This window comes from Crocodylus siamensis, chromosome 4, assembly GCF_052110815.1.
Source record: "Crocodylus siamensis isolate JL-2025a chromosome 4, ASM5211081v1, whole genome shotgun sequence".
NCBI lineage: Eukaryota > Metazoa > Chordata > Crocodylia > Crocodylidae > Crocodylus > Crocodylus siamensis.
In genome coordinates this window covers 197157788-197183315 of record NC_143398.1, presented here as the reverse complement: position 1 = coordinate 197183315, position 25528 = coordinate 197157788, and the positions used below count along the sequence as shown (strand labels likewise).

The 25528-nt window shown below is 41.2% G+C and overlaps 1 protein-coding gene across 2 annotated transcripts in view; it reads right to left on the bottom strand.

The window, feature by feature from the left end:
• The window catches only part of PDE1A (phosphodiesterase 1A), a 300886-nt gene that overhangs the window by 210541 nt on the left and 64817 nt on the right, over positions 1-25528 (bottom strand). The window contains exon 1 of one of the 2 annotated variants that reach the window (XM_090045294.1): positions 7041-7471. The exons of the other annotated variant lie outside the window; for it this stretch is intronic. Coding sequence (XP_089901420.1) covers positions 7041-7093 — 53 coding nt within the window. The 5' untranslated portion in view covers positions 7094-7471. Of the gene's footprint in view, positions 1-7040; positions 7472-25528 lie in introns of those variants that run through there. 2 annotated transcript variants of the gene reach the window in all.

Genomic DNA, 25528 nt, shown 5'->3' with positions numbered 1-25528 from the left:
GCTTCTTGTTGGGATGGTCACCCCTTGGGCCCTGAGTATTGTCTGCTTAAGGAACAACCACTTATCTTGGGCACTGAGTTCCCCTGTTCTCGAATCCCAGTGCCTCTCCCACTAATCTCCTCAACTCATTGAAGTTGGCCCTCTTGAAGTCTAGGACTACCTCTTTGCTGCAGGCCCTTGACACCCTGCGTTGGATGGTGATTTCCAGCAAGCGATGACTGCTATCGCCCAAGTGGTCAAGAACCTGGAGGCCCCTTACCAGGTCATTGCCTAAAATAATTAAATTATTTCTTTTCATCTGAGAGATATATCATTCAGGCTGTTAATATTTTATAATCCATTTGGGACAACAAGCAGACCTGAGATAGGGAGATGTAATGAAAAAGCTGTTAATTTTCTGACATCAACAAATTGTCTTTGATTTCTAGACAATTATGGACTTGCTAAAACTACTGGTTGTGCCAATCTGATGTCTGAGGCTGTGCATGTCCCATTTCCCATTTCTGGTTTTCTGCATTTTACCACAGTCAATAGGGTTCTGCACTTTGATTTCTAATGCAATGCCAGAATGTTTGGAACACCAGATGCAGTGTTAAAAAAATGTTACAATGTGTCAATACAGAAAAAAAATGAGAAATGGCATCACATTTAGCATAGGTCCTCACTTCACTCAGTCAACTATTCCACCATTCTCCCTGGCTCTAAGGCTCACAACTTGAGCCACAGTGAGCTACAGAATAAGCAAACCACAAATAGAATAGATGTAATAAATGAGCATTCTCATTTGCCAATAGTAAAACCGTTGAATATTTTGAGCTTCAAGGAAAAAGAGACATGTAAGGGTAATCTATAGCTGGTTTAAAAGGAAAGGGATTTATCTGCTAGAAATTAAATTTTAGTTAAGTTTTTCTTTAGATGAAAAAAAAGAATTTCCCAGAAAATTAGAATTCACAAAATACGCCATCACTATATTATACAGTATTTAAATAATACAAAACTACTGATATGTGTTGTTCTTATCTTATTCTGATAATATAAATGCTTTTTAAAAGCCAAATGCTGCAGAAATAGTCACTTCAGTGTGCCTCATTATTAAAATAAAAAACAGACACTGCAAGTGTAAAAATCTTGTCTGAATAGCTTCTGCCTCTGACACCAACTGTACTTTTGCTCTTTTGGCAGCAGACCAAAGTAGCAAGCTTTGGGGACTTTGGGATAGGTCACATTTTCAGTAGAAAAGAAATTAGTTGCACAGAGACTCTGGACAGTTCCTAGTCACATGAATTTGCTTACGCAGCATATCATTTATAATAAACAGACGCATATCCAAGGTTACAAGAAGGTAATCCTATCTGCAGAAATCACAAAAAGGACATTACTGGATCCATATTTATAGCTGGAAAATGCCTCCCTTAGTCCACTTCTAGCATACTGGCCCCCTACCTTCTTGTTAAAAGAGCTCTCTGAAAAATTCTTCTGTCCAAAGTCATATACCAACCACAGAGAGCACAATAGAGCTCCCACTTCCAGGAGGGGTCCTGCATGCTCTATTTGTCATAAAAATAACAAGAAATAGCCTTGAGTTGGTTTTTCTCTGAGTTTCCATCCAGAAAAAAAAAAGGCATCACAACCAGAGTACAGAGGGCAGTTAGGTGCCCACATTCTGGCAGAGCTAGGCACGTAAATCCTACTGGGACCTTTCATAATCTCCCCTTTAATGAGTACTGGACTCCTGCCAGCCTTTGAGGGGTCTTTACACAAGATTCTTTGAGGTAGATGGCATAACACAGATGACATCATCTAGCTAAACTACATAGAAATAAATGCAGAGATGCATGCAATTGAATCAGTTAAATATCTTTCCATTTAACACTGGTGGTAGAGAGTTCCAATATCAAGCATTTGTAAAAATGATTTACAACCTTTTTAAAGCCACCTTCCCTGTGAAATCTTTATGAGTTTGTATTGTTACTGTAATTAGTAGTCCATACTTCTATTGAAAAATAGTTTTACACCATTTGCTGCTACTCTAACACTTTTTGCCATATTTAAGAAACAGCTGATGAATCTTTGAACCCTGCAGCTGATGGGTCGTGTTGTTATCCATCTAGTCCAAATCAGCCAATATTGCATTATATTCTGTTGCCTTAGAAAATCAGATATAGAGAAAGGGATTAGTAAACATACTGGATTTGATATCAGGAAACTTGGGTTCCTACATCTTGCATAGACTTTTTCTGTGACATTGGACAAGCCACCAAGTCTCCTGGTGGGTACAGACAGACATAACACTTATTAATTTAAATGTTGTTTAAACCACACACGTCCAGATATACAAGCCAGTTTAGAACAGTTTAAACCTCCTGAATTGTTTCAAAAGTATAATTGGAAAATCGAGTATTATTTTGAACCAGTTCTCCACTAAACAAGTTCAGTGTTATGTGTGGACACCAAGCTTTCTGTGACGAGTGCCTGGCTAGTCCTCCAGGCATCCCACACTGCACTGCTCTCCACCCACTCCAACTCCTGCATGGCAAATGGCTGCTCTGGTATGCAGCTAGAACTCTACTGCCACAAACCTCTACTGCCTGCATTTGAGAGCATTGTCCTGGGCTAGGGGCTCTGGGGGCAGCTCTCTGCTATTTTTAAGAGCTGGTCAATTTTCTTCTGTTGGTGGTAATTGACCACAATTACATGCCCCCAGGCTTATTTGGGCTGGGAGGTGGCTGGGGCATTTGGGGGCCTGCCCAAGGATTTGGCTGCTACCAATGGAAGAAAATAGACTCTTTAAAAGGAGTAGAGAGCACTTTTCTGAACCCCCAGTCCCCAGGCACACAAAAGCAGAAAGCCCCACCTCACCTGGTCACACCCTCCACTCTTACCATTCACCCCAAATAAACCTTGGATGTGCAGAGCCCTGGTCAACTGGCACCAACAGAAGGAAACCGGACAGGTCTAAAAGTGGCAGAGAGCTGCCTCTGAGACCCCATGCACACAGAGGGAGGAGTCTTGGCAGGCCACCCCTCCACCCCCAAATCATCCTGGAATGCATCAAACCTTGGTCAGTTCCTGGGATCTGAAGAAAATTAATCAGTGGCCTGAGGGACAGTGCTCTTTAAAAGCCACAAAAGCCCTTGTAGCTCCAGAGCATCAACCTCCTGGGAACCCAGAACTGAAGTCCAGGCAGCTCCCAGCTTACACACACACCTAGGCACTCCCAGTCAGGTACCATCACACAAATTTTAGTAAAGTGCAGGAATGTTTCTTCATTGAATTAAATGTTAGTGAAAAAAGGAAGCAGAAAATTGCAATTGGGGTGGGTACTACTACCACCCCCTGATGGTGGTTTGATGGCACTGCAGTGCCTAAAACATGACATGATTCTGCTTGGAACCCTTTGCAGTATACGTGTGGACACCTCTGACTAGAGACAATTGTAAACCAGTTTTTAATCAGCAACACCTTAAAATAATTCAGTGATATGTCTGCCCACACCGTGTGTCTCATTTTCCCCATCTATTATTGGAATAGTGTCAGCTTCCATCATTGGGATGTGGGATAGCTGGGCAGAAAAGAGAATTTTGAAGCATCAGTGTTTTTAAGATTCAGGAATCCCTGGCAAAATGTTATCAAATGCAATTTCTTATTTATTACCCATACTGCTTTGTTTGGGAAATCTCCCAAGAACAGGGTTTTCTTGAAAGTATTGCAGTATTGTTTTCAGTCAAGGTGGATATAACAAAGAATAACAATGTCCTAAGATCTTGTGATCCTTCCAGTCTCAGATTTGGAAGTCCAGTTTTAGGAGGCGAAGAATCCTAAATGTACACGTACAAATTTGTGGGAAATTATTACCTTCAAGCTCTGAATACCCTTAGTAATTAAAATGATAATTAAAATTAGCTAATGAATACCTAAATTATGAGCTGTATTATTTAAATTACATTGTCATGTTTAACAGACCATTACTTTAATTTTAAGGGATTTCTAAGTCTCAAAATATTTAGCGATTTGCTTTGTAAAAGACTGAAAACTTCTGAACACTTTGTGAAGCATGAAAGAGTAGTCATCGTATATATACGACTATATAGGTACCTAAGAGAGTTAAATTTCTGGTAACTTTCCAATACTAGCTGGGCCATAAATATCACAAGCCTTTCTCTCAGGAATTTGGTATTTCCACTTCTGTCTGCAATAAGGAATTACACAGGTGTGTGACTGAAAATGAAATGTCTATTTACTGTTTATTTTCAGGCCTAAATAAACATAATCCTAAGTAGCAACACTAATAATCACCATCAAATTTTTACCGTATTATAATAATACAATAATAATTTACACAATTCTTACCTATTTTCCTCTTCAGAATATTATGTATAATTCTAAGAGATTAGTAACTAAAGGTTGCCTGAGGCAAATATTCAGTTTGGTTCTTTTTTCTCCCCTGAACTGCTTTCTTCAGTTCTATCTAATGCTAATGTAATTGTAGATCCATTCTGAATATAACTTTGCAGTACTAACAAGAAGAAACAGAATTTCATATGTGCCTATAAAGATCATCATAGCATCAAAAAAGGAGCCTACGTTTTGAATATCTATGTATATAGGGCTGGAAAAAATAAGTAGATAAAGCACTTATTTTTAAAGTACTAAAACACTATAAGTAAATAAATAAATAAGATATTTATTTTGTAATTAATTAGTATATTATGTTAAAAAAGGCATGTTGATATAATATGCAATGCATATTAATATATTAATAATCTATTAATAGTAATACTCTAGATAGAGCTTTAGGAAAGTTTTGGGGGTTTTTATGAATGTGGATGACATGTCAACATTCCATTTGCTTTCTCAGGTAAAATGTCTTTGAACAAAGAATTAGGCGACTTGAATTTATATTTTGTACCTTATACAAACCTATATACTGTCCATTCAGAAAACGATACTATGAAAATTACTGTGGTCTAAATCGCCACAATTCAGCTGTCCATGTACTCAGTTTTAGAAGAGACTAGATTCCAAAATTTTTGAAGAAAACAATAAAAAGTAGTTATTTAATATGTTATGATACCATCTGTGTTTACCACACATGATAGGATCTTTATAGTGTAAGGAGATTTTGTTCCTGTTTGAATTGCCTAAAATATTACACTGGTTTTGACCTTGGAAATGCTTCTTAAATATTTACTGTAGTTTAAATATAGTTGCAGTGCCAGAATAACTCCTTGCAACAGTATGAAATTTTAGGGTGCTTTCCATGTTAGGGTTTTCTAGTTCTTAGCTGAAGTTGCCAGCAAGAGCAGTTCACTGCTCTACATTCAGAAATTATTTGAGGAAATGGGTTTGTGTAGAAATGCTGAACCTTCTAGCACTCTATTGGTTTAAAATTTACTCCCAGAAGAGACACTTTAGAAATTCCATAAAGAGGCCTGCTCTAAACTCTGCAGCACTGACTTACCTTCATCATCTTTGAGCTCTGGCAGCAATTAAAAACATCACAGCAGAGCTATGGACATACCAGTGAGTACACACTCATTCACTCATGACTATAATGACTCCAAAAGAGAGCAAAGATTATGGCTAAAAACTATCGGTTTGTTGGGGAATTACTATGATTCTTCAAAATAATTATAGATGTGTGAACAGAGATATATTCACCCAAAGCTATTTCTCTGAGTGAAAAGGTGTGAGTTTAAGTACATATTACACGTTTTAATCATCAGCCAAAAGCACTGTATATTAAAAATATTTGTCTCTACCACTAATAAAATTAAATGTAAAGTATACAGCTTAATTAATGATGACCATTGCATAGCAAGTCCACAAGATTCAGGACATTCAAGCTTTGAGCTGATACTGTTGCTATTTAATATTTAGTGACTTAGAATATTATAACATAATTTTAATATTTTCTATATTTAGAAATAACAAGTGAAAGTCCTGGTATAAGTGCCTGTCAGAATTTGTCTTGAAGCACAGATAACAATCATTACACTATCCATGTAGTTTATGACATCAATAAGGACCTCCAATAAATTACAAGCCCTTAATACACACTGGGACCATCTATTACCTTATATTTATTTGTCTTGCCAACATTGTAGCTACAATACCTTTTTTATGCCAACATATCCTGCATGAAGAATTAGATATTTGTTTAGGGTGTCACTAGCTATAAACAAAAGCATGAACTATTGTAGGTTTATTTACTTTTACAGTCATTGAATCCTCTCTCATAGTGGTAGAAAAGTGTTCTTCCCATACAAGTTGACTACTGATAGTTCTAAACCCAGGCAGGTCAGAGAGAAATGGGGGGCTATGAGGAATAAAGTATGAAATTAGCCAGTTCTTTAAGTAAAAGAACTTTTAAAATTGATGTTAATTTTTTAAAATCAGAAAATAAATTCATATCGTGTAGATTAAAATATACATAAAAGCAATAAACAACAGCTTCACATACAGTCTAATGAGTTCTACTTCACTAAACATGATCAACTCCTTTCAGAGCATAATAATAATTCCTATGGGCAAGCTATAGCACAGTCACATGTAGCACTTGGCTGAAAGTCCCTACAAGCAAGTTACTTCACTCTGAAAGGTGTATCGTTTCAAGCATTAAAATTCTACTGCTCCGGCATAATCAGCTAAAACAATCAAGATCAATATTCTGAATTTAAAGGGCGTTATAATTCCATAATGTATTGAAAGACTGAACCACCTTAGGAAAAACAATTTCTCAAGTGCCTCTTTTTCTAAGAACAAAATGGAACACAAAACTGCAGAAAAAGTTGATGACATGTAAAAAACAAAAACTTCCAGAAAGTCTCAGTATTAGCATAAGAAAACTTTTACGAGTTCCAGTAGCATATTAGATGCTTTTGCAACACAAAGTTAAACTTTAGACTCATTTTCTCATTCTGTTGAACTTTTTTTTTTTGGTCTGTTTTGCTTTGATATACAAAACTTAAGTTAATAAATAAGGATGTAAGAGGAAAGTCCAGAACATTTCAGTTCAAAGTAAGAATAGCATCACTTACCTAAAGATAGGTCTTTGGAGATGCTTTTTCTTGATTGTAACACAATCATCCATTTAAAGGGGGGAAAATGACTTCTTCCTGCAAATAACTCCAAAAAGCCCTGGGAGTAATCTGGAAACTTGTTCTTTGCTACTGTACCGTAGAGAGCACACAGAATGATATTTTGGTGCTGGGGGAAGCTTCCCTCCCTCTCTCTGACAGTTGAACAAAAAAGGGCCATAGAGGCCACATACAACAGGCACGTCTGTGCAACTACCAAACCACACAGGCTGTACAAAAGCACTGGAGTCAAGTTGATCGAAGCAGGGAATTGTACTAGATTCCTTTCAACTGTACAAGGAAAATGTGAAACTTTGCCAAGTGTTACCCAGGTAAAAATGTGTTAGATTATTCCAGCCATTAGAACACTTCTTACACATGCTGGTCAAAGTCTTAAATGCAGAGTCACTCTCTCTCTCTCTCTCTCTCTCTCTCTTTAAAAACACTGTTCTGAGGCTCAACTTTTTTTTTCTTCAAAATAAAAGTTGTGCAGCTGTTTCAGCATTCCCATGTGAGTACCTTCAGAAAGTTTGTTCTGGTAAAAGAACTGTATACAAATTAATGAAGACGGATGGATCTGGTCTGTGAGGCTGGCTCTACTTCAAGAGATTGTATTTGTTTTACAATCTGGCTTTTATTCACTCTGCATGATGTGTGGATATAGCTATGCAAATTAAAGCACTGCTCATAATTTTTGGCATTCATAACCTAATAACCTACAGTTGGCTGAAGCAGAATATGGTGTTTACAGCTGGTGGAACCCTAACTACTCAAAACAGACCAGCCCTGTATGAGGTAAGAAAATAAAAGTGACTGAATTCACATGGCTCCATTAGTGCACTTCTATTGTTTACACCAAAAACTGCAATAGAGATTCAAGCTCAGGGTGCATACAATGATGAAATCTGACTTTGAGATTACACCAAGATGGATCAGAAAGAACTCAGCTGAAGGTAATAGAGTTAAATTGGAGTAAGTGCCATTGTACAGAGTACAGAGATTATAAAGATGATCATAAGCTTTTCTGAGGTGTGTAAAACTAGAGATTTATGATGTATGATTAGTTATGCAACACCACCAAAACCAAATTAAATCTGAGAGATGCTGTAAATAGAGAGCATAATCAAACATCAGGATAAGTCATGCTGAGATGCATCTCAGCTTGTAAAGCGTTTATGTTAAGAATACATTGCTTGATACCAATATCTATGATGAAGTTTACATAAATTCCATAAAAAAACCGACATCATAATCAGTGGGTTTTTATACTGTTCCTATTAAAGTGGTATCTGAGCAACTTAGTGGATCTCAGCTAGCTAGAAAGACAAACAAGTAATGTAGATGTATGCTACCTCAATAGACAATGAATTAAACTTTTATTTAATGTTTCCTTGAAAGATATCCCCTAGATCTCTCATCTACCCCTCAAAAAGGATCACTTCCTACACCAGTTCTTAAGGGGATACATTAAAAGAAAAAAATGACAGTCAAATGTTGATTTTTTTTCCCACTGGTTTTCAGTGGTAATTGGACACCCAGCTACCATTAATGCCTTTGAAAAATCTATCCTAGAATTTAGGTTAGATATTAGAAAACACTCTCTCACTAGGAGGGTAGTAAAGCATTGGAACAGGTTACCCAGATAAGCTGTGGAGTCTCCATCCTTCGAGGTTTTTAAGACCTGGCTAGACAAAGCTTTGGCTGAGATGGTCTAGGTGGAGATGGTCCTGCTTTGAGGAGGAGGTTGGACTAGATGACCTCCTGAGATCCCTTCCAACCCTAATTTCCTATGATTCTATGATATTTCTTATTTTATAAAAGAGAGAAGCAATCAATGCCAGATATGGTTTGGCCTGGAAACAATAAGCAACTCATTTACCTGCTATGACAAGTTCTTTTTTTTTAAATTGCTTGATTTAATTTAGGATGCTAATTTATCTTGTAAGGAGAAAAACAAGCACCTGTTCAGATCCTCGTCAGTTACAGCCATCTAAATGTATAGCCAGAGGTCTCTCTCCAGTTATTTTTCTCACACTTAAGGTTTTCCTCATACTGCAGTTGAACCCAAATACCAAGAGAACGTTACCACATTTACCCAAGTCCAAGACGAGCCCCCACTATTTAACATGGAAAAAAGCCCTTGCCTTTGGATTTGAGTACTAGGTGGTAGGAGAGGCAAGGTGCCTGCCTTGCTGCATTTCTGGCACTGACCAGAGTTGGGACCACAGCTGCATCTGCAGCCTGCCTCCCTCCCCCCACAGCCACCTCTGAAACCCCATTACCAGGCCTCCCCATTACCTACTCCTGCCCCCCCCCACACACACACAGTCTGACCCATTGCCTAACCCAGGCACTGTTTTCCCTGCTGAAGTGATTGGGGGATGAACTTAAGGCAACCCTTCAAAATTAGATTCTATACATGGAAAATTATAATAAAGTTATCAGTGTTCCATGTATAGAATCTAATTACTGGGACAGCATCTTAGATTCAGATTCATTTTGGATTTGGGTAAATGTGGTATCTTTTATGTATCCCTATTTTGAAAAAAAAACCTTGAGGATCTGTGTGTGGAGTTGCATAGTTTTTTTATCGTTCCAGTGAGACAAGCTGCAGCTGGACATAAGGAATAGATCTTCTGGGTCAACCCAAATGATGAAATCTATGAGGCCAGCGGAAGGCCCCAGTAAGGAGTAGATCAGTGATTTTCAAACTTCCTGAAGTCACAGAACTCTTTCATGTCACTTCTGTCTGTTGTTGAACCCGTCTCTGGCTCCACAGGCTGCTTGAGCTCACACACAGCCAGGTGACCCAGCCTGGCAATGGAGCTGTTCTGCCATTACACCTAATCTTTTTGCAGAGCCTCTGATGACCCCAAGTTTTTACAGAACACCATCTGAAAACCACTGAAGTAGATCAAATATGGCTTTTCTTTTAGAGGCTCTACTCTCCCTTCCAGCAGTTGTATGACATTCATTGAATAAATCAGTTGAGAGAGCTGGGAAAATTCTGACAAAGAAAAGTACAATGGAAAATATAAACAAATGTTTCTAAAAACAATTTTGTTTTTTCTTGGTTTGTTTAAAATTGTTAAAAAATGTTGTTCAGTTATAGTTGTGCCCCTCCACACCTCTCCAAAACTATTAGTAGGTGTTGTATCACTTGAAACATTACGCTAGTTTCTGCAGTGAGGGGCTTTTCACAAAGATTAGCTAGATTAGCTAAAGCTCTCATCTACAAAGAATACTTCCATGTTGTTCAGTTGAAAATTATCACATATATCGGGGTGCTCAACCCCCAAGCTGTGGCCCAAATTTGGTCTACATAACCATATGATCCAGTCCACAAGTCTCCCCACGGGTCTAGAAATTTGGTAGTGGGAAAATGGTGGTAATTAACACTACCACCACTCTGCCACCACCAAATTTCCAAGCCCCATTTGACCAGATTTGCTTCAGCCAGGGCTCCCCACGCAGAGGGGTCAGGCTCTATTTCCACATGGCTGGATAGAGTCATTGCCCAATCCAGACAAGTGGCAATGGCCTGGCTCGAGCCCAAGCCAGCTGAATGGAAATGGCCAGGGCTAATGCAGCCATATGGAAATCGTCCAACCATGGCTAATATACATGTGGGGTGCCAGCTGGGGTCTAATGTAGCTGCACAAGATTGGGCTCCTGGCAGGCCTTTCCCATGTGGCTGAATCAGGCCACAGATGGGTCAGGACCACACACTGGATTGGGCCCACAAGTGGGATCTGGCCCACAGATAGACCTGGGAACACTCATCCAGTCCACAGGCTGAAAATGTCAGGCACCAGTGGTATATATGATATTCAACATGTTTTTAAATCTTTGCATATAAATATCAAGTAGATAAACAAGGTAATTTAATTTTCTACCACAACAGGAATGCTTTTGTTTGAAGCAACTGTTACAATGCCTCTCAAAAACTCTTTTACAGGTTATTCTTTCCCGACTTCCATTGCCTCAGATTAATCATGCTGGTTGTAGTTAGAATGATGAAAATACACTTATATGTGGATGCTTTAGGGATCCCTTATTGAATTCTCAAGGCCTGAAAGAAATTCAGGCAAACAACATCTCACTTCTTTATTCCCCAATTAATTTTCAATTATTGATGACACTATGGATGAAAATAATGTTACCCTTTGCCATTCACAAAACCTGAGTTTCTCCAATAATGAGAACTAAAGTAACATCCAAGTATTTTTAAAATGTAATTCTATTTTTAATCCAAGTGACTGCATATGATCACACTCCAAATATTGTCCCTGCATTTGCCTTAATGCCACATAAATCTTATTTTGTGTAGCTCTTTCCCAGGATTTTGTCCCCTTTTTTGTACATGCCCTGGAAATGTAGTTACAATACTTACCCTATTTTAATTTCTTCTCTTCAACATTTTAGTTGCTCATTTAATAAAAAAGAATGTGTATGTGTCTGAGAAGCTTACTGTCTTTCCGTTCCAGTCTTGAAGGGAAAGACACCCTACCCCTCACTCAACTAAAGATCCAGCTAATTTTCTTATTGCTTACTCTGCATTAGGGGACTACAAAACTGTAGTTTGTTCTATGGTTTTCTTCAGGTTATTCAACTGGGAAGAAGAGGCCTACCCACCTCCCCAGAAATGACAGGGCACTTGAGTCAGTTATATGACCCATGTTATATCACTACCCAGCTCCTTCTACTGCCTTGGCTACTTTTCCAACAGTCTCTTCTTGGGGCACAGTCACAATGTTATGGGGAATTCATATCCGATAATCCTGATAGAATGGGAGTAATTTGCTTCTACAATCTCCAAGCCATTTAGAAAGGAAAAATGCCCAAAAGAGCATTCATATTCTGATTTTTCCTACCAAAAGGAAAAGAGTGTTCAAAACAAAAATCTAGATTTGAAAAAACTGCTGCAATCTGTCGTGCCTCATGTCCCTATTTTTCTCTGTGGGCCAAGTTCCTAAGTGGGCTACATCGCCCATAATTCACCACATCTAGAGACTCCAAGAATGCAATATTGTACCTCATCAATAGAGGGGACCATGGTGTATCACAGGAGATGTTGTATAGCTAGAGACCAACCAACAGAGGATAAAGAGGATGGAAGGTACCACAGGGGCATGCCTAAATTAAATTTTTCACTTTTCATCTAAAGCTTATAATTGAAAAGTTTTACTTTTATATTTCTTGCTGAAAAATCTGACCTTCCTAAAGAGGGAAAGAAAACCTCTAACCAATTCTGTCCATTAGGTTTAAAAACTTGGATGTAGGAACTTAACTCTAGGCATCTAAGTTTGACATTTGGGGTTTAAATCCATTAAATGTCATAGTTTATGTTTAACATCCATGGGATTACTGGCTTGAAAGGTTACCCTCTCTCTTGTTCACTCACTAAAAGAAACAGAAAAATATGAGAATTAAATTAAAAATATGTACTTATTCTCTAGAATACCTAAAATAATACATCTTACACATTTTATTAACAGAATATAATTTTACCTTTTGCTATAGTACTTTGACACTACTGACTCTATTTAGTAAATGTCTTAAGTAATTCAAGTATGTCATACAATCTTTAGTAGGCTAAAAATTCTTTTTAGACTAGAAAATCAATTATAACCTGGGCTCCTATTAATAACATATATGCATGGATATGCCATGTGCACAGGGCATAAAATTCACCCCACCTGTATAAAGCCTGAGTTTTAAAAAATTTTCTGCAAGTGATAAATGAAGAAGGTGAGGAAGTGAAATTCATCGTCCCCAATGCACGATCACAATATGGGTCTGTCTTGCTGGGTTCCCCATAAGCTTGAGTAGCAGTCATAGCTACTTCATGCCAGCTGCAGTGAGACCACTAGTTAAGATCCACAACTTGTCCTCTGACCTGCTTCAAAAATACCTGATGTACCTGTGCATTTATAAATTTTACCTTTTGTGTGGTGCTCTGGCTGTCCTTAAACAGTCCTTCTGCCTAAACCAGTGGTTCTCAGCCTTTAGACTCAAGGCATCCCTTAGAAAATGGTAGCTCTCAGCTTTTGCCCTTTTTTAACTACAAAATTATAATGGAGCAATCCTTCTGTCACAAGCAACTCAAAGACCACAACAGCTCAGAATTCTGTTGACTCTAGGAGTTTCCATCTGGTTTTATCCTGAGATTCGTGTTTGTACACCTAACAGTGCTAATATTGTGTGACATTCTGCAGCACCCTTGAAGGATCTCAAGGCACCCAAAGGTGCCACAGCACCCTGATTGATAATTACTGGACTAGCCCATATGTGATCATGCAACTGAATGACAACTTGGAACAGTCTTAATGTAGGGCTTAAGTGGTATAAGAGACCTTGTGCTGGACCACTACAGAAAGAATAAAAATTGTAAGTGCAAAATTGCATCAAGTACAGCATGTTCTCAAAATACAGTACTTACCATCTCAAATTGAAGGTCAATAATATTTTACAAGATAAATTATAGTTACCCATATTTTCCAAAGGGCATACCCATATTCATCAACAAAATCCATCATGCTGTTTTTCCAATAAACAACCATGCAGTCAGTTCAATGTAGACACAGCATGGTCATGCGTCAGCTGTCTATGACACATACACAGCGTCTATGAGACGCTGACACATGCGTCTATGTCTGACACATAGATAAATGTGTAGGACAGTTTGAATGTATTTATTTGTGTTGGTATCAGCAACTGGAAAAAAATGCTCTGAAACTTAACCTAATGACTTCTCTGAGTTTGTAGAACTAGGCAGTACCAGAGATAACTGAGACTCATTCAGGCTCAGTATAGAAAAGTTGGCAAACTAATTCCTGGTTATACTGTAGTACATGTGGTAACATTCTGTGCAAATGTAAAGGTCTTGAAGACCTGATTTTCTTCTTCACCTTTCATAAATATGGGTACTTATAAATTAGTTTTAAATCTCACTCTCTTCCTTTTTCTGTTTCCAAATATATGCACACACACGAGTGCAGAGGCTGTCAAAATCATACAGAAAATTAATTTCCCTGCTAAGACCTTCCAGCTTATATGAGAGCACTGTGGCTCCAGTTCATGGAGTTTCACAGTCCTTAATATTTGCTTTTTGTTTCAAATTTGTTTGTTCCAAGTTGTATCAGAAAAATCTGTGAATTTGGCTATCTGTAAATCTCCACAACCTCTCACTATGTGTGTTGCTGCCTTGAATGCATGGGTCTGGTATTCTGCAAGCCTGTCCCTTTCAGCCTGACCTTTTCAGAGCATACCTCCCAGGTTTCCTTGTGTTTTTCAAGGGTTCTTTGGGACACAGCCTGTCATTGTATGCTATATCCTTAAAGAAAAAGTTCCCATGAATATCTTTGGGCAAGAAGGGTAGACTGAGGTTTGGAACATGACTCGATACTGAAAATTAGTAATGAAATCAGTCTTTCTTAATACAACATTTAGCAGGCTACATAGGCAGTTAGATACTGGAGAAATCTTTATTTATTTATTTATTTGTAGTTCAGTTCTTTTTAGAAGTGGAATACACACCAATAAAGCCAATTTATGCCCTTACATCAGTGATTCTCAGCTGGGGTGCCACAGCTCTACCATGTCTTGAGATCTTTCCTAGGATGCCATGGAATGCCAAGGAGTGTTAGCTTTGGTAGGTTAGCAAACATGATTCACATTATAAACCCAGAGGGTGCCTGTACATGAGCGTGGAGGCTGCTCCAATGCACTGCAATTACAGCCCATCGGAGCAGACTCAGTTAATCAAATCTGCTGGAATGTGGTAATTACCAAGCTCCAGGAGCCTCCCGTATCTCACATATCAGCAACCCCGTGCTTCAAAATGGTGATGGGGGAGGATGAACTAAAGCTTGTCAAGTTTGTCATTAGGACATGGCCACTCAGTTAAGTAGCTAACCAGTCAGATACAAACAAAGGGTCTGCAGACATGGTATGAGCCACAAATTAAAATGCATTGTTTCAGTGGTATACCGTGGGTCTCCAGTGCCCAGGGGCCAATACTTCCATTTGTGCCTCCCCCCCGTCAGTGGCCAATTGCCAAGTGGTGGGGGGCACCCAACTGCCAAGCCCAGAAATGCTGGTGGTGAAACCAGAAGTGCCCCCAGGGAACTGAGTACCCCCCAGGGGGCCCAGCTAGCACTCCCCCAAACCAGAGCCCAGGGGCATGGCCCCTCCCTGCCCCCCCCATTGGTATGCCACTGGCATTGTTCTTCAAATTCATTGTATACCTGTGTTTATTGGACCTGGTGATCAATACACTGTGGTTTTTCTGAGTTTGCTGGAGAAGAATTGTTCTATTATTTTTCTGTAGTCAAAAAATGAGTGAAACTAAGAGCTGGCATTATCTGAGGAGTGCCTCGAGTGTAATGAGGGGTGCCTTAAATCTAACAAGGTTGAGAACCACTGCCATAGATCATTGCCAAAGCCAATTCTTAGGGTCAGCAACAGTAAGAATTTTCTCAGGTAAGCAAAGCAGACACAATGAATGCCACCAAATAACTACATAGCGTAAGAAAGCCTTTAAGTACAGAAACAGACTGAAAAAAGGGAGCTATGTGTCTATGAAACTTGATTGTGTCTAGCTGCACAGGAGGAACTAAGGAGAAACAAAATCAATCATCTTTGAGAATAGAAGTTCTAAGAGTATGCATTCTGAACAAAACTTCTAGCAGCTTCTTCTTAAATCACAGATAAGGAGAAAGACTACAGTTAATTACTAATCTAAGTCAAAGAGAAAGCCTGATGTGTTTGAAAACCATAGATAATTATTTGTGGGAAACTTGAAGCCTCACACCCAACCCCCAAACCTGGAGGGCTGGGAGATTTTCATCCCCCCATCTCCTTATCCATCAAGCAGTCCGGCCAGGACTAGAACTCCCACCAACATAACTCATTGGGTCACAGAAACTTGCAAGCAGCTCTGTCATGCCAAAGTAATGGAATGGTACACATATAAAGCCCAAGCAAAAAAGGATGGTATAATCTCCCAGCGGTTTCTTGTCAACCTGTGTTGAGCACCTTGCAGGGTCTAACCACAGTTTTGCTGAAAACGTATCTTTTGATGTCATACCTCTCCATGGACTGAGACCTAGTAGTGGTAGAGAAGCCTGTGTGTCCCAATGATCCTCAGAGCTATGTCCCCTAGAGTCTCACACTCCTAGCAGCGTCATCCATTGTGAACAGACTTGAGGGGAGGTTCCAGACAAACCATGGCAAAGCCCCAAGACCTCAGTGGCAGATTAGGCAGAAGATGTCAGGATCACAATAGCTGTAAAGATGGAAAAAGACTGTAACAAGATGGAGGTCTCCTGTCATCCAGGGTTCTCCTTTACCACTGGTCCCAGATCTCCAGCTTGTCAAGATCATGTTATTGCTGTTTCCTCACAACAGCTTCTTTACTTTAAACAGTCACGCACAGGCTTCTACCACAGAAATCAATGTGCTCTCCTGTATCATCTTCCAGAAGCTCTGAAGTGATGGACCAGTGGCTACCACAACTGAGTAATCCCATTCAGAATTTAAGGATCCCCTCTGCTCACCCCACAGGAGAAATCAGCTAGAAAAGGTGTCATAAATCTAAGCTGTTTTATCTTCTCCTGGCTGGATAACCATGTCCAGTGAGATCACTCTCTCTGGGGTTGAAAACATCATAAGGCGACAATGATTTTTGCAACATGGAATGTTTGCACCTTGATGGATAACCAAGACAACAAATGACAAAGAGAACTGCTATCATATCCAGAGAACTAGTTAGATACAACTTTGACACTGCGGCTCTGATTGAGACAAAATGATAAATTGAGGATCAGCTGAGGATAGTGAGTAGAAGCTAAATCTTTTTCTGGAAGGAGAAACCGGCCTGGGACAGAGGCATTCACAGTGTCTCCCTCTCCATTAAGAATCAGCTCATCAGTCAACTTATGGCGCTCCCATGAGTATAAATGTCTTATGACCAGTACACCATCATCATCAGTGCATACACTCCAGAGCTTGATGGTGATGACAATGTCAAAGAACAGTTCTACCCCAACCTTGACCATGTTGTGAGTAATACTTACACAGAGAGGACAAGTTCATTCTCCTGGGTGACTTTAGCACCAGAGTTAGACATGACCAATAACTCTGGAGTGGCACAATTGGGAAGGAAGGAGTAGGGAAAGCCAATGCCAATAAATGCATAGAGCAGTTTTGTGACCACAAACACCATCTTCAGACAGAATGAAAAATATAAGACCACCTGAAAACACCCCACTCTAACCACTGGTATCTCCCAAACCCTATTATTGTTAGGGCTCATCTGACAAGTAGGGTCAAGCAAGGATATGTCATCACCCCTGCTCTGTTCTCCAACTTCTCTGGACTGAAAATTGTGTGTGGATTCCTGACTCTCGACTCCCAAAACAAGTACTCTACTCCTGATTAGTAATGACCTGAGATCTCAAATGTTACGAGGATACATTGAAAGCATACCTCAACAAAAAACCAAAAACAAACAAACAAACAAAAAAAACCTGATACCAACACCAGGAGTTGGGAGGAGCTGGCTGCCAACTGACTCCAATGGTGCCACAACCTCAACCAAGAAGCAGCCTATCTTGAAGTATGACATCTTGGCCTCAAAGCAGAGAAGGGCGTGCAGAAAAGGAGAGAAATCTCAGCCTGCAGCCTACTCTCCCCTGTGGAAAGACCTGCAACTTCTGTGGAAGCATCTGAAGCTTAAGGATTGGACTTTTAAATCACCACAAGACCTATCCATGAGCCATTACAGAGATCACCCTCAAACTGAGGGATTTCCACTGACAACATCTTTTTTCCAAGAGATTACTTCCTGCCTGTCTTTATACTACTTGGAGTTTGAGTATTGCAAATTTCCTCACATCTCTGCAACCCACCTAACATCACCATTGCTGCATAACCCAACCTTGTTCTGGTCTGACAAGTACAGAAACTGGGACAAGGCTGTAAGATGGTGGTTGGCAGCAAAAAGTTGAGCAAGTGGCTACAAAGCAGAGGTAGCTGCAATCTTATGACAATGAGGAGCAGCAACCTAAGTTTTAGAGTGGGCAAGATGCTGATACAAGTAAACATTGGTCCATGCAGCAGTCTCTTGTCCATCTGAATATATTTTTAAGAACATTTTCAGTACTCAGTTTTATGTATTCTATTCTTTTGATTTTTATTAAGATTTTATACTTGGCATCTTCAGGGAGGAGGAAAAAGAAAGGGAGGGGAGAGAAAGTAGGAAGGAGAGAGAAATTCCTTTGGGATTTGGGATGCTAAATTAGTTCTCGAATACACAAGTCAAAACTTGGCATTCCTTGGTTTTGAGCCAGTATAATGTTGTTATTGGCTGTGGTGGATGGAATTTCAGTCTTTATTGGAATAAATTTTAATTGTTTTGCCATGTGCTTTCTCAATGCATACATAAAACTCTGCATGCTGAACAGTAGAACTTCTCAGTAAATACATTTTATTCTTTAAAGAGATTATAATGTATTCTGCCTTCAGTTCAGTTCTGGTTAAACTTCTAAATATAGTGATTAAAATGTAAATGACAGTAAAACTATACAATATAATTTTTGAAAGATAGCAGAGAGAATATGAGTTATTTTTCCTTATCTCTAAAGTTATCCAAAAAAGAAAATGGAAAGAACCAGGGCATATGTCAAGAACTGCTGCTATGGCATTTGGGTCATGGGACAACTGCAGGAACATGTAAATAAGACTGACCAATGGAATCTCTCGACGGAATTGTATTTAAAGAGTTTTCTTTATGAGATTTCAAAAGATAGCAGACATGAAAAGAGCAACCCAGGACAAAGGGGGTGACAAAGCCCATATTAAAGGAGATGAATTCAGATTCAAGATTTCTGTGCCACCAGTGCTAAAGCAAATTACAGTTTGTAACGACATTTAGAAGATTAACTTATTTTATGACATTTTTCCCTTTATTACACAAGAGTTCTCTGTTGAAAGATCAGCCTGAAGATGACAATTTGCAGTCACTTCTGTCCAGGTAGTGCCTAAATTATTCAGCTCTTCTTTATAGATTAAGTAGAAGCTTTACTCAGCCTAAACAACCATAAACTTCAGGTAAAGATCTTTAAACAATCGTTAGTTGTATATCTTAGTGATGGCATTGCAAAAAACCTGGAAGAACCACATGTTCATTTCAGTTACAGGCATATGAAAAAAAGTAAATTGTAGTAATTTCTGCCAGTTCCTCTTCAGGGAAATTGATTATATGATTCTATTTCTGCTTTATAATTTGAGAGTCTAGCGTTCTTCTAGAACCAATAATCATGGCCTTAGTGTGGAAAAAAAATCTCCCCCCTACCTATTTAGAATTAACATCAGTTTTTCTGGACAAAACACAAAGATGTTAAAAATGCTGGTATTAACCATAAGATTTCCAGCATTCTGTTTGGAAAACATGGAAAACATCTACAAACATGCATCCATTTCCACATAACACAGATGATAATCTTTAGCATTGCTGCCATGATGACTTCTGGCTACCTATTTGTTCTCTGGGTATCTTGTAAATATTAATTAGGGGTGTGTGAAGCAAGCCGTATTCAGTTTGGATTCAGCCCGATTCAGGGGGCAATGATTCAATTCGTTGATTTGGATCACTGTCCCAATTCAAAGACCATATGAGGAGAGGCTGAGGGACCTGGGACTCTTCAGTTTGCAGAAGAGAAGGCTCAGAGGGCACTTGGTGGCAGCCTACAACTTCATAAGAGGGGTACATCAGGACCTCAGAGAACATCTGTTCATCAGAGCTCCCCAAGGGATAACAAGGTCTAACGGCCAAGGTCTAACTCCAGAAAGGCTGATTTAGACAGGATATAAGAAGAAAGTTATTTATGGTGCATGTGTCCAGGATCTGAAACAAACTGCCCCGAGAAGTGCAAGCACCTACTCTGGACTCCTTCAAAAAACAGTTGGATTTATTTCTTGCTGGGGTCACTTGATCCCAGCTGGCTTCCCATGTATGGTGGGGAGGGCTGGACCCCATGATCTCATGAGGTCTCTTCCAGCCCCTACTGTCTGTGAAATATATGATTTGGCTGAATGAAAATCTGACGATTTGATGCTGATTCAGCAAATCAGTGATTCAGCCATAGACATAGCTTTAAATATTTTTTCTACATACTTTGAGGTACCAAGCATGGCTTGTGAACACTGTGATGGTGGGGTAGATGGAGCGTCCCACAGGACAGTGGGGGCGGGGAGGGGAGGAGAGCCTGCATGCTTGGTGGCAAACCTGAAAGATCCAGTTCTGCCAGAAAGCATGCCCCTCCCCCCCCACGCTCCCCCAGCTTGGCAATCAACTGCAGGTGCCCCCACCAGACCCAGGAGGCACCAGTTGCCAAGCCAGGAGGCAGTGGGGGGGGGGGGGGGCTGCGCACTCCTTGGCGGACCTAGAAGTGGACCAGAACTGCTTCTGGTTCACTTCCGGGTCTACCACCAAATGCACTGGGGACTCCAGCTCATGCTCCTGTGCGATGCTGCATCCACCCTGGCATCTCAGCATTCATAAGTTGCCTGGTACCTTGAGGAATGTAGAAGAAAACATATAAAGCTGTGTCTACATCCAAATTGTCAAATCTCTCCGAATCAAATAGGAGGGTTCCAATTCGATTCAGAGAGATTAAAGGGTCTCCTGACTCGATTCAGATTCAGAGATTTGCCTGCCAAATCGGGCGGAATATCCACTGAATCAAATCAGCAACTGAAGCTTTGCACAGCCCTAGTATTCATGAACTGACACAGTAACCAAAAAACCCCCAAAAAGCCAATAGCAGAAACTCTGTATGTAAGCAAACCTTCCTATAGAACTCATTCTTTAGAACAGTACGATGAAGAACACGTATCAAAGTACTGCTTGTCTGCTTCCAACATGTATTTTAGAGTCAAGATTCTTCATTATATAGCTTGAAATCTGTTATTCCTACTTTTTTAGTCTGATAATGGTAAATTATCAGCACAAAAGGGCTGATCTTGCCCTAGCATATAGGAGATGGTAAGCACTGTACATCTAATTAAATCAATAAATCTATCATCATAACGTTTTGGTCACAAATCTATTATCATAATGTCTATCACACTTTTTTAATATGCCCAGCCTTCTGCTGTCCTGTTCTAAAGGTATTATCAGTACACGCTACATACTCTACTGGTTTTTTAAATATTTTTTCTACTATCTACAATCCTTGTAACATGAATATTGGTTTTCAAATGCAAGCACTGAACACATTTTAAACCTTTCAATCTAGATCTGAAATAATTTATATATATTACTTATGTTACAGTAACGAGTATCTCCTCCTCCTCATTTATATCTCCCTTTTAAATCCACTTTTTTCATGACACTTTTGAGAAATAAACTAAAAATAGTTGTGAGAAAGCCTATCAACTAACATTCCAAAGGAAGTATATTACCTTTTTCTAGCCATTACTTTTGTTACTGGCTGCCTGAGGAACACCTACATATTCTACCACCTGCAGAATCAACTCTTTAGTAAGTAAGATTTTGGGGGGAGGAACTGGATCTATTTTTTATATGGAAAAAATGCTTTGAATATCTTTAGCACTGAAGAAATAAGTCTTCAAAAGCCATCACTGTACTACAATACACACAGAGGAGTAAATGTTTTTAATTTCAGGAGATCTAATTCTCATTTACACTAAGTTTTCTATGTATTCCTTTTGTAGTACACATTTAACTTTACTTCAAAGCCACTTCATAGTGCTAAAATGGGCTAGAATTGCCTTTTTATAACAAAGAATCAGGTTTAGCAATATCCAAACTCAAGAGATAAATTCTGGTTTTCATTTTTATAAAAACTCTAACAACTATGAAGGAAATGAAGGGACGTAATTTTCTCTCAATACTAGTTCTCACACATCACAGTACCCATGTTCTCAAAATGACTACATACAAAGTGGTAGCTGCTAACACTTTAAAAGAGGCCTTCCTCTAATTCATCAGTTTGGTGATTCCTCTTTCCATATACACATTATCTTCCAAATCCATCTTCCAATACAATTACCACCATGTACCAAAACATCTCTATCAGTTCTATAGTCTCCTCTGCAAATTGAAATTTCTTTCCAGTCCCCTCCTGTTACACACACCATTCCTCTACCTAGAAGTTGTTCACAGTAATGACTGTTATTAGATGGGTATTCTGTAACCTCTGATGACCATGGTACTATCAGGAAACTCATTCTACTTTGGAGAAATGGGGTAGGATCAGGGCACCTCTAAGGTCAACCAAGAAATCAATTAGAAATGGCTCCCCTTCCATTCTTAGACTGGGCATGTCCAGATGAGCATGCACGTGCCTGCTGCCCCGCCTCAAACCCCTTTAAGGCGGAGTAACAGGCACATGCAGGAACTAAAAAATGTTCCCCACACTGCAAGTTTGCAGTGTGAGAAGAAAATTAGACCCCTGGATATACAAAAAAATGCTCAGCAATAGAGTGGAGCAAGGCACAGTTCAAGACCATGCCTGGAGCCAGTCCTCCAAAAGAGATGCTCTGGTTTTTGCCAGAGCATCTCTTTGGTGTTCCTGCTGCCCCCGGCACTGTCCAAGGTAAGTTTAGGGGAGGGGGTTTCATGGGTGTCAGGGGGGTAAGGGGTGGCAGGGAGATGTGGTGGGGGTTGGAAAGTGGGGGGACATGTCCCTGGGGCTGTGGGGAGAAGAGGACCTGGCCCAGATCCCTGAGGCTTGCTAGTCTGGCTTTGCACCAGAGCAGGTCACACGGCTCCAGGGCAAGCCGACCGGGGTCCTGCTGGCCCCAGTTGGCTCATGTTCCCCGGCCCGGCCCGGTGAATGGAGACTGTGTAGAACCAAACCAGGTCCTGCTGGCCTTGGGGCTGCTTATGCCACCCGGCTGCCAGGTGGCACAAGCAGCCCCAGGGCCAGCAGGACCTGGCTCATCTCTGCATGGTCCCCATGCACCAGGCTAGGTCCTGTAGCTATAGGAAGTGCCTGACCGGGTGGCAGAACCCAGCATGGCACATGGGAACCATATGCCACACCAGCTCCTGTCATCATGGGTCAGGCCCCAGGGCTGGCTCCCGCCTCTGCCCCGTGCCTGCAGCAGGGTGAGGACCTGGCCTAGCCCCATGTGGTTTGCTAGTCTGGCTTTCCACCAAAGCAGGTCACAGGACTCCGGGAGGTGCAGCTCCTGTGCGCACCTCCCGGAGCTGTGCGACTCACTCTGGTGCAAGCCCAGACTAGCAAGCTGCAGGGATCTGGACCCAGCCCAGCTGGGCTGCAGAGGGACCCCAGGACCTGGCTGGGCTTGGCACATGGTCCATGCATGCTGCACTGGGTCCTGTCACCATGGGCCCAGCCCAGCTGGGCTGCAGAGGGGACCCAGGACTGCGGTGGGCCTGGCACACGGTCGCGGCATGCTGCACCGGGTCCTGCTGCCATTAGGCCAGAATGGCTGGGCAGCAAGAGCAGCCCCAGGGCCTGCAGAACCACAGGTGCTGGTCCCAGGCTTTAGTTCCCCCTGGCTGCAGATCTGGGAAGAGCCAGGCAGGGTTATATTGTCCCAAGGGGCACACACCAAAATGAATGTCCAAGCACGTGCGCTGAGGCAAAAAGCCCCAGCTCAAATTTGCACTGCTTCTATTTGAGCTGCTGCAAGCGCACATGCTTGCATATGTGGACGCGTCCTTTGGGTCTTTCCATCAGGTATAATGTAGGTCAGGTGGAAGACCAGATATCTCAGCACCTACAGGTATGAGATGGTTTCTCTTCTCTAGTATGTTTTAGGGTAAAGTACACAATAGGAGCACATGGACACATGAAGGGGGTTTAGTCCTCAAGGTTAGTCCACTATATTACGGGAGTACATCAAAGGGGTGCAATCATTTTTTGTTTTTTTGGTTGGAGCCAGAGCCTGCCTGTGGCCGGGGGAGAGCTGCTGGTTGGCCAAGTGGTCCCTGAGCTGCAGGAGTCCCCAGTCCTTTCCTCCACAGCAGCGTCACCCTCCGAGAGCCACCCAGACAAGCTGCTAGTGGGCCAGGTGCTGCCCCAGCTCAAAGGCAGCAGCCAGCCTGATTCAACTGTTTCCCAAGTCTGCTTAGGGAGCAGCTCCCAGCAGGGTCTCAGCGGGTGGGCTCGGGGAATAGCAGAAGAGCCACCCGTATGATCAGAGACTTGCATGGCAAGTCATCCGAGGAAAGGCTGTGGGACCTGAGACTCTTCAGCCTGAAAAAGAGAAGGCTGAGAGGGGACTTGGTACCAGCTTGCCACTATATTACGGGAGTACATCAAAGGCTTGGTGAACAACTGTTCACAGGGCACCCTTGGGGGAAACCTGGAGTAATGGCCAAAAACTTCTGGAAGACCATTTCAGGCTCGACACTAGGAAAAACTTCTTCACAGTTAGGGTGTCCAGACTGTGAAATAAGCTCCCTCCAGAAGTGGTGCAGTCAACTACTCTGGAGACCTTCAAGAGGAGACTGGATAGTCACTTTGCTGGGGTCATTTGGCCCCAGTTGTCTTTCCTGCTTGGTGCAGGGGCTGGACCCAATGATCTTCTGAGGTCCCTTCCAGCCTTACAATCTATGAATCTATGAATTGGGTTGGGTACTGCCTCTAAGCTGGGGCAGTACCTGGCCCACTAGCAGCCCACCCGGGTGGCTCTGGGGGTGCCACTGCCATGGAGGGAAGGACCAGGGCCTCCCGCAGCTCAGGGGCTGCTAGGCCTGCCAGTAGGTCACCCCTCGCCTTTGAAGAGGTGGGCAGGCTCTGCTAGAAAAAAAAAATTAGGCCCCTCACTGCTTCTGCCTTCAGGAAGAGTTTGCTAAAAGCAGAAGCAGTGAGAGTTCTGATCTTTTTTTTCCTGTGGAGTCTGTCTGCCTCTCCTGTGCCCGGAGATGGGAAGGCAGGGAGCAAGCTGACAGCTGCAATGCATTGTTGCAAACTAAACTACATCCAGATGTAGTTTACAACAATGCAAACTCATCTAAACTCCCCAAACTGGCACACATGTAATGTGTGACTCAGGTAAGCTACACAAATGACATTTTCATCCGCTGTATATCATGTCAACCATCAAGTACCCTAGCCATCCAGGATCCTTTCCATATCTTTAACTACCAAGCACGAGTGGCGATGGCAGACAGTCACCAGAAGGGTGCAGGGCTTCCATTCAATACACAAATAGCTTGGCTTGTCCTCTTCCTGGGGTAATGCTGGTTTTGGATCAGAGAAGGACTACACAGAGCCCTATGCCCTCCTAGAGATATAAAAGAAAAGCTTCTATGCTGGCATCAGCAGTGAAAGGTCAAGTGTGCATCAGCTGTTTGAGTAAGCAGCAACCAACTTAATCCCAAGCTCTAATAGGAATGATAATTTTATTGAGCTGATCAGGCCTCTTCGCCTTTTGAGAAAGTG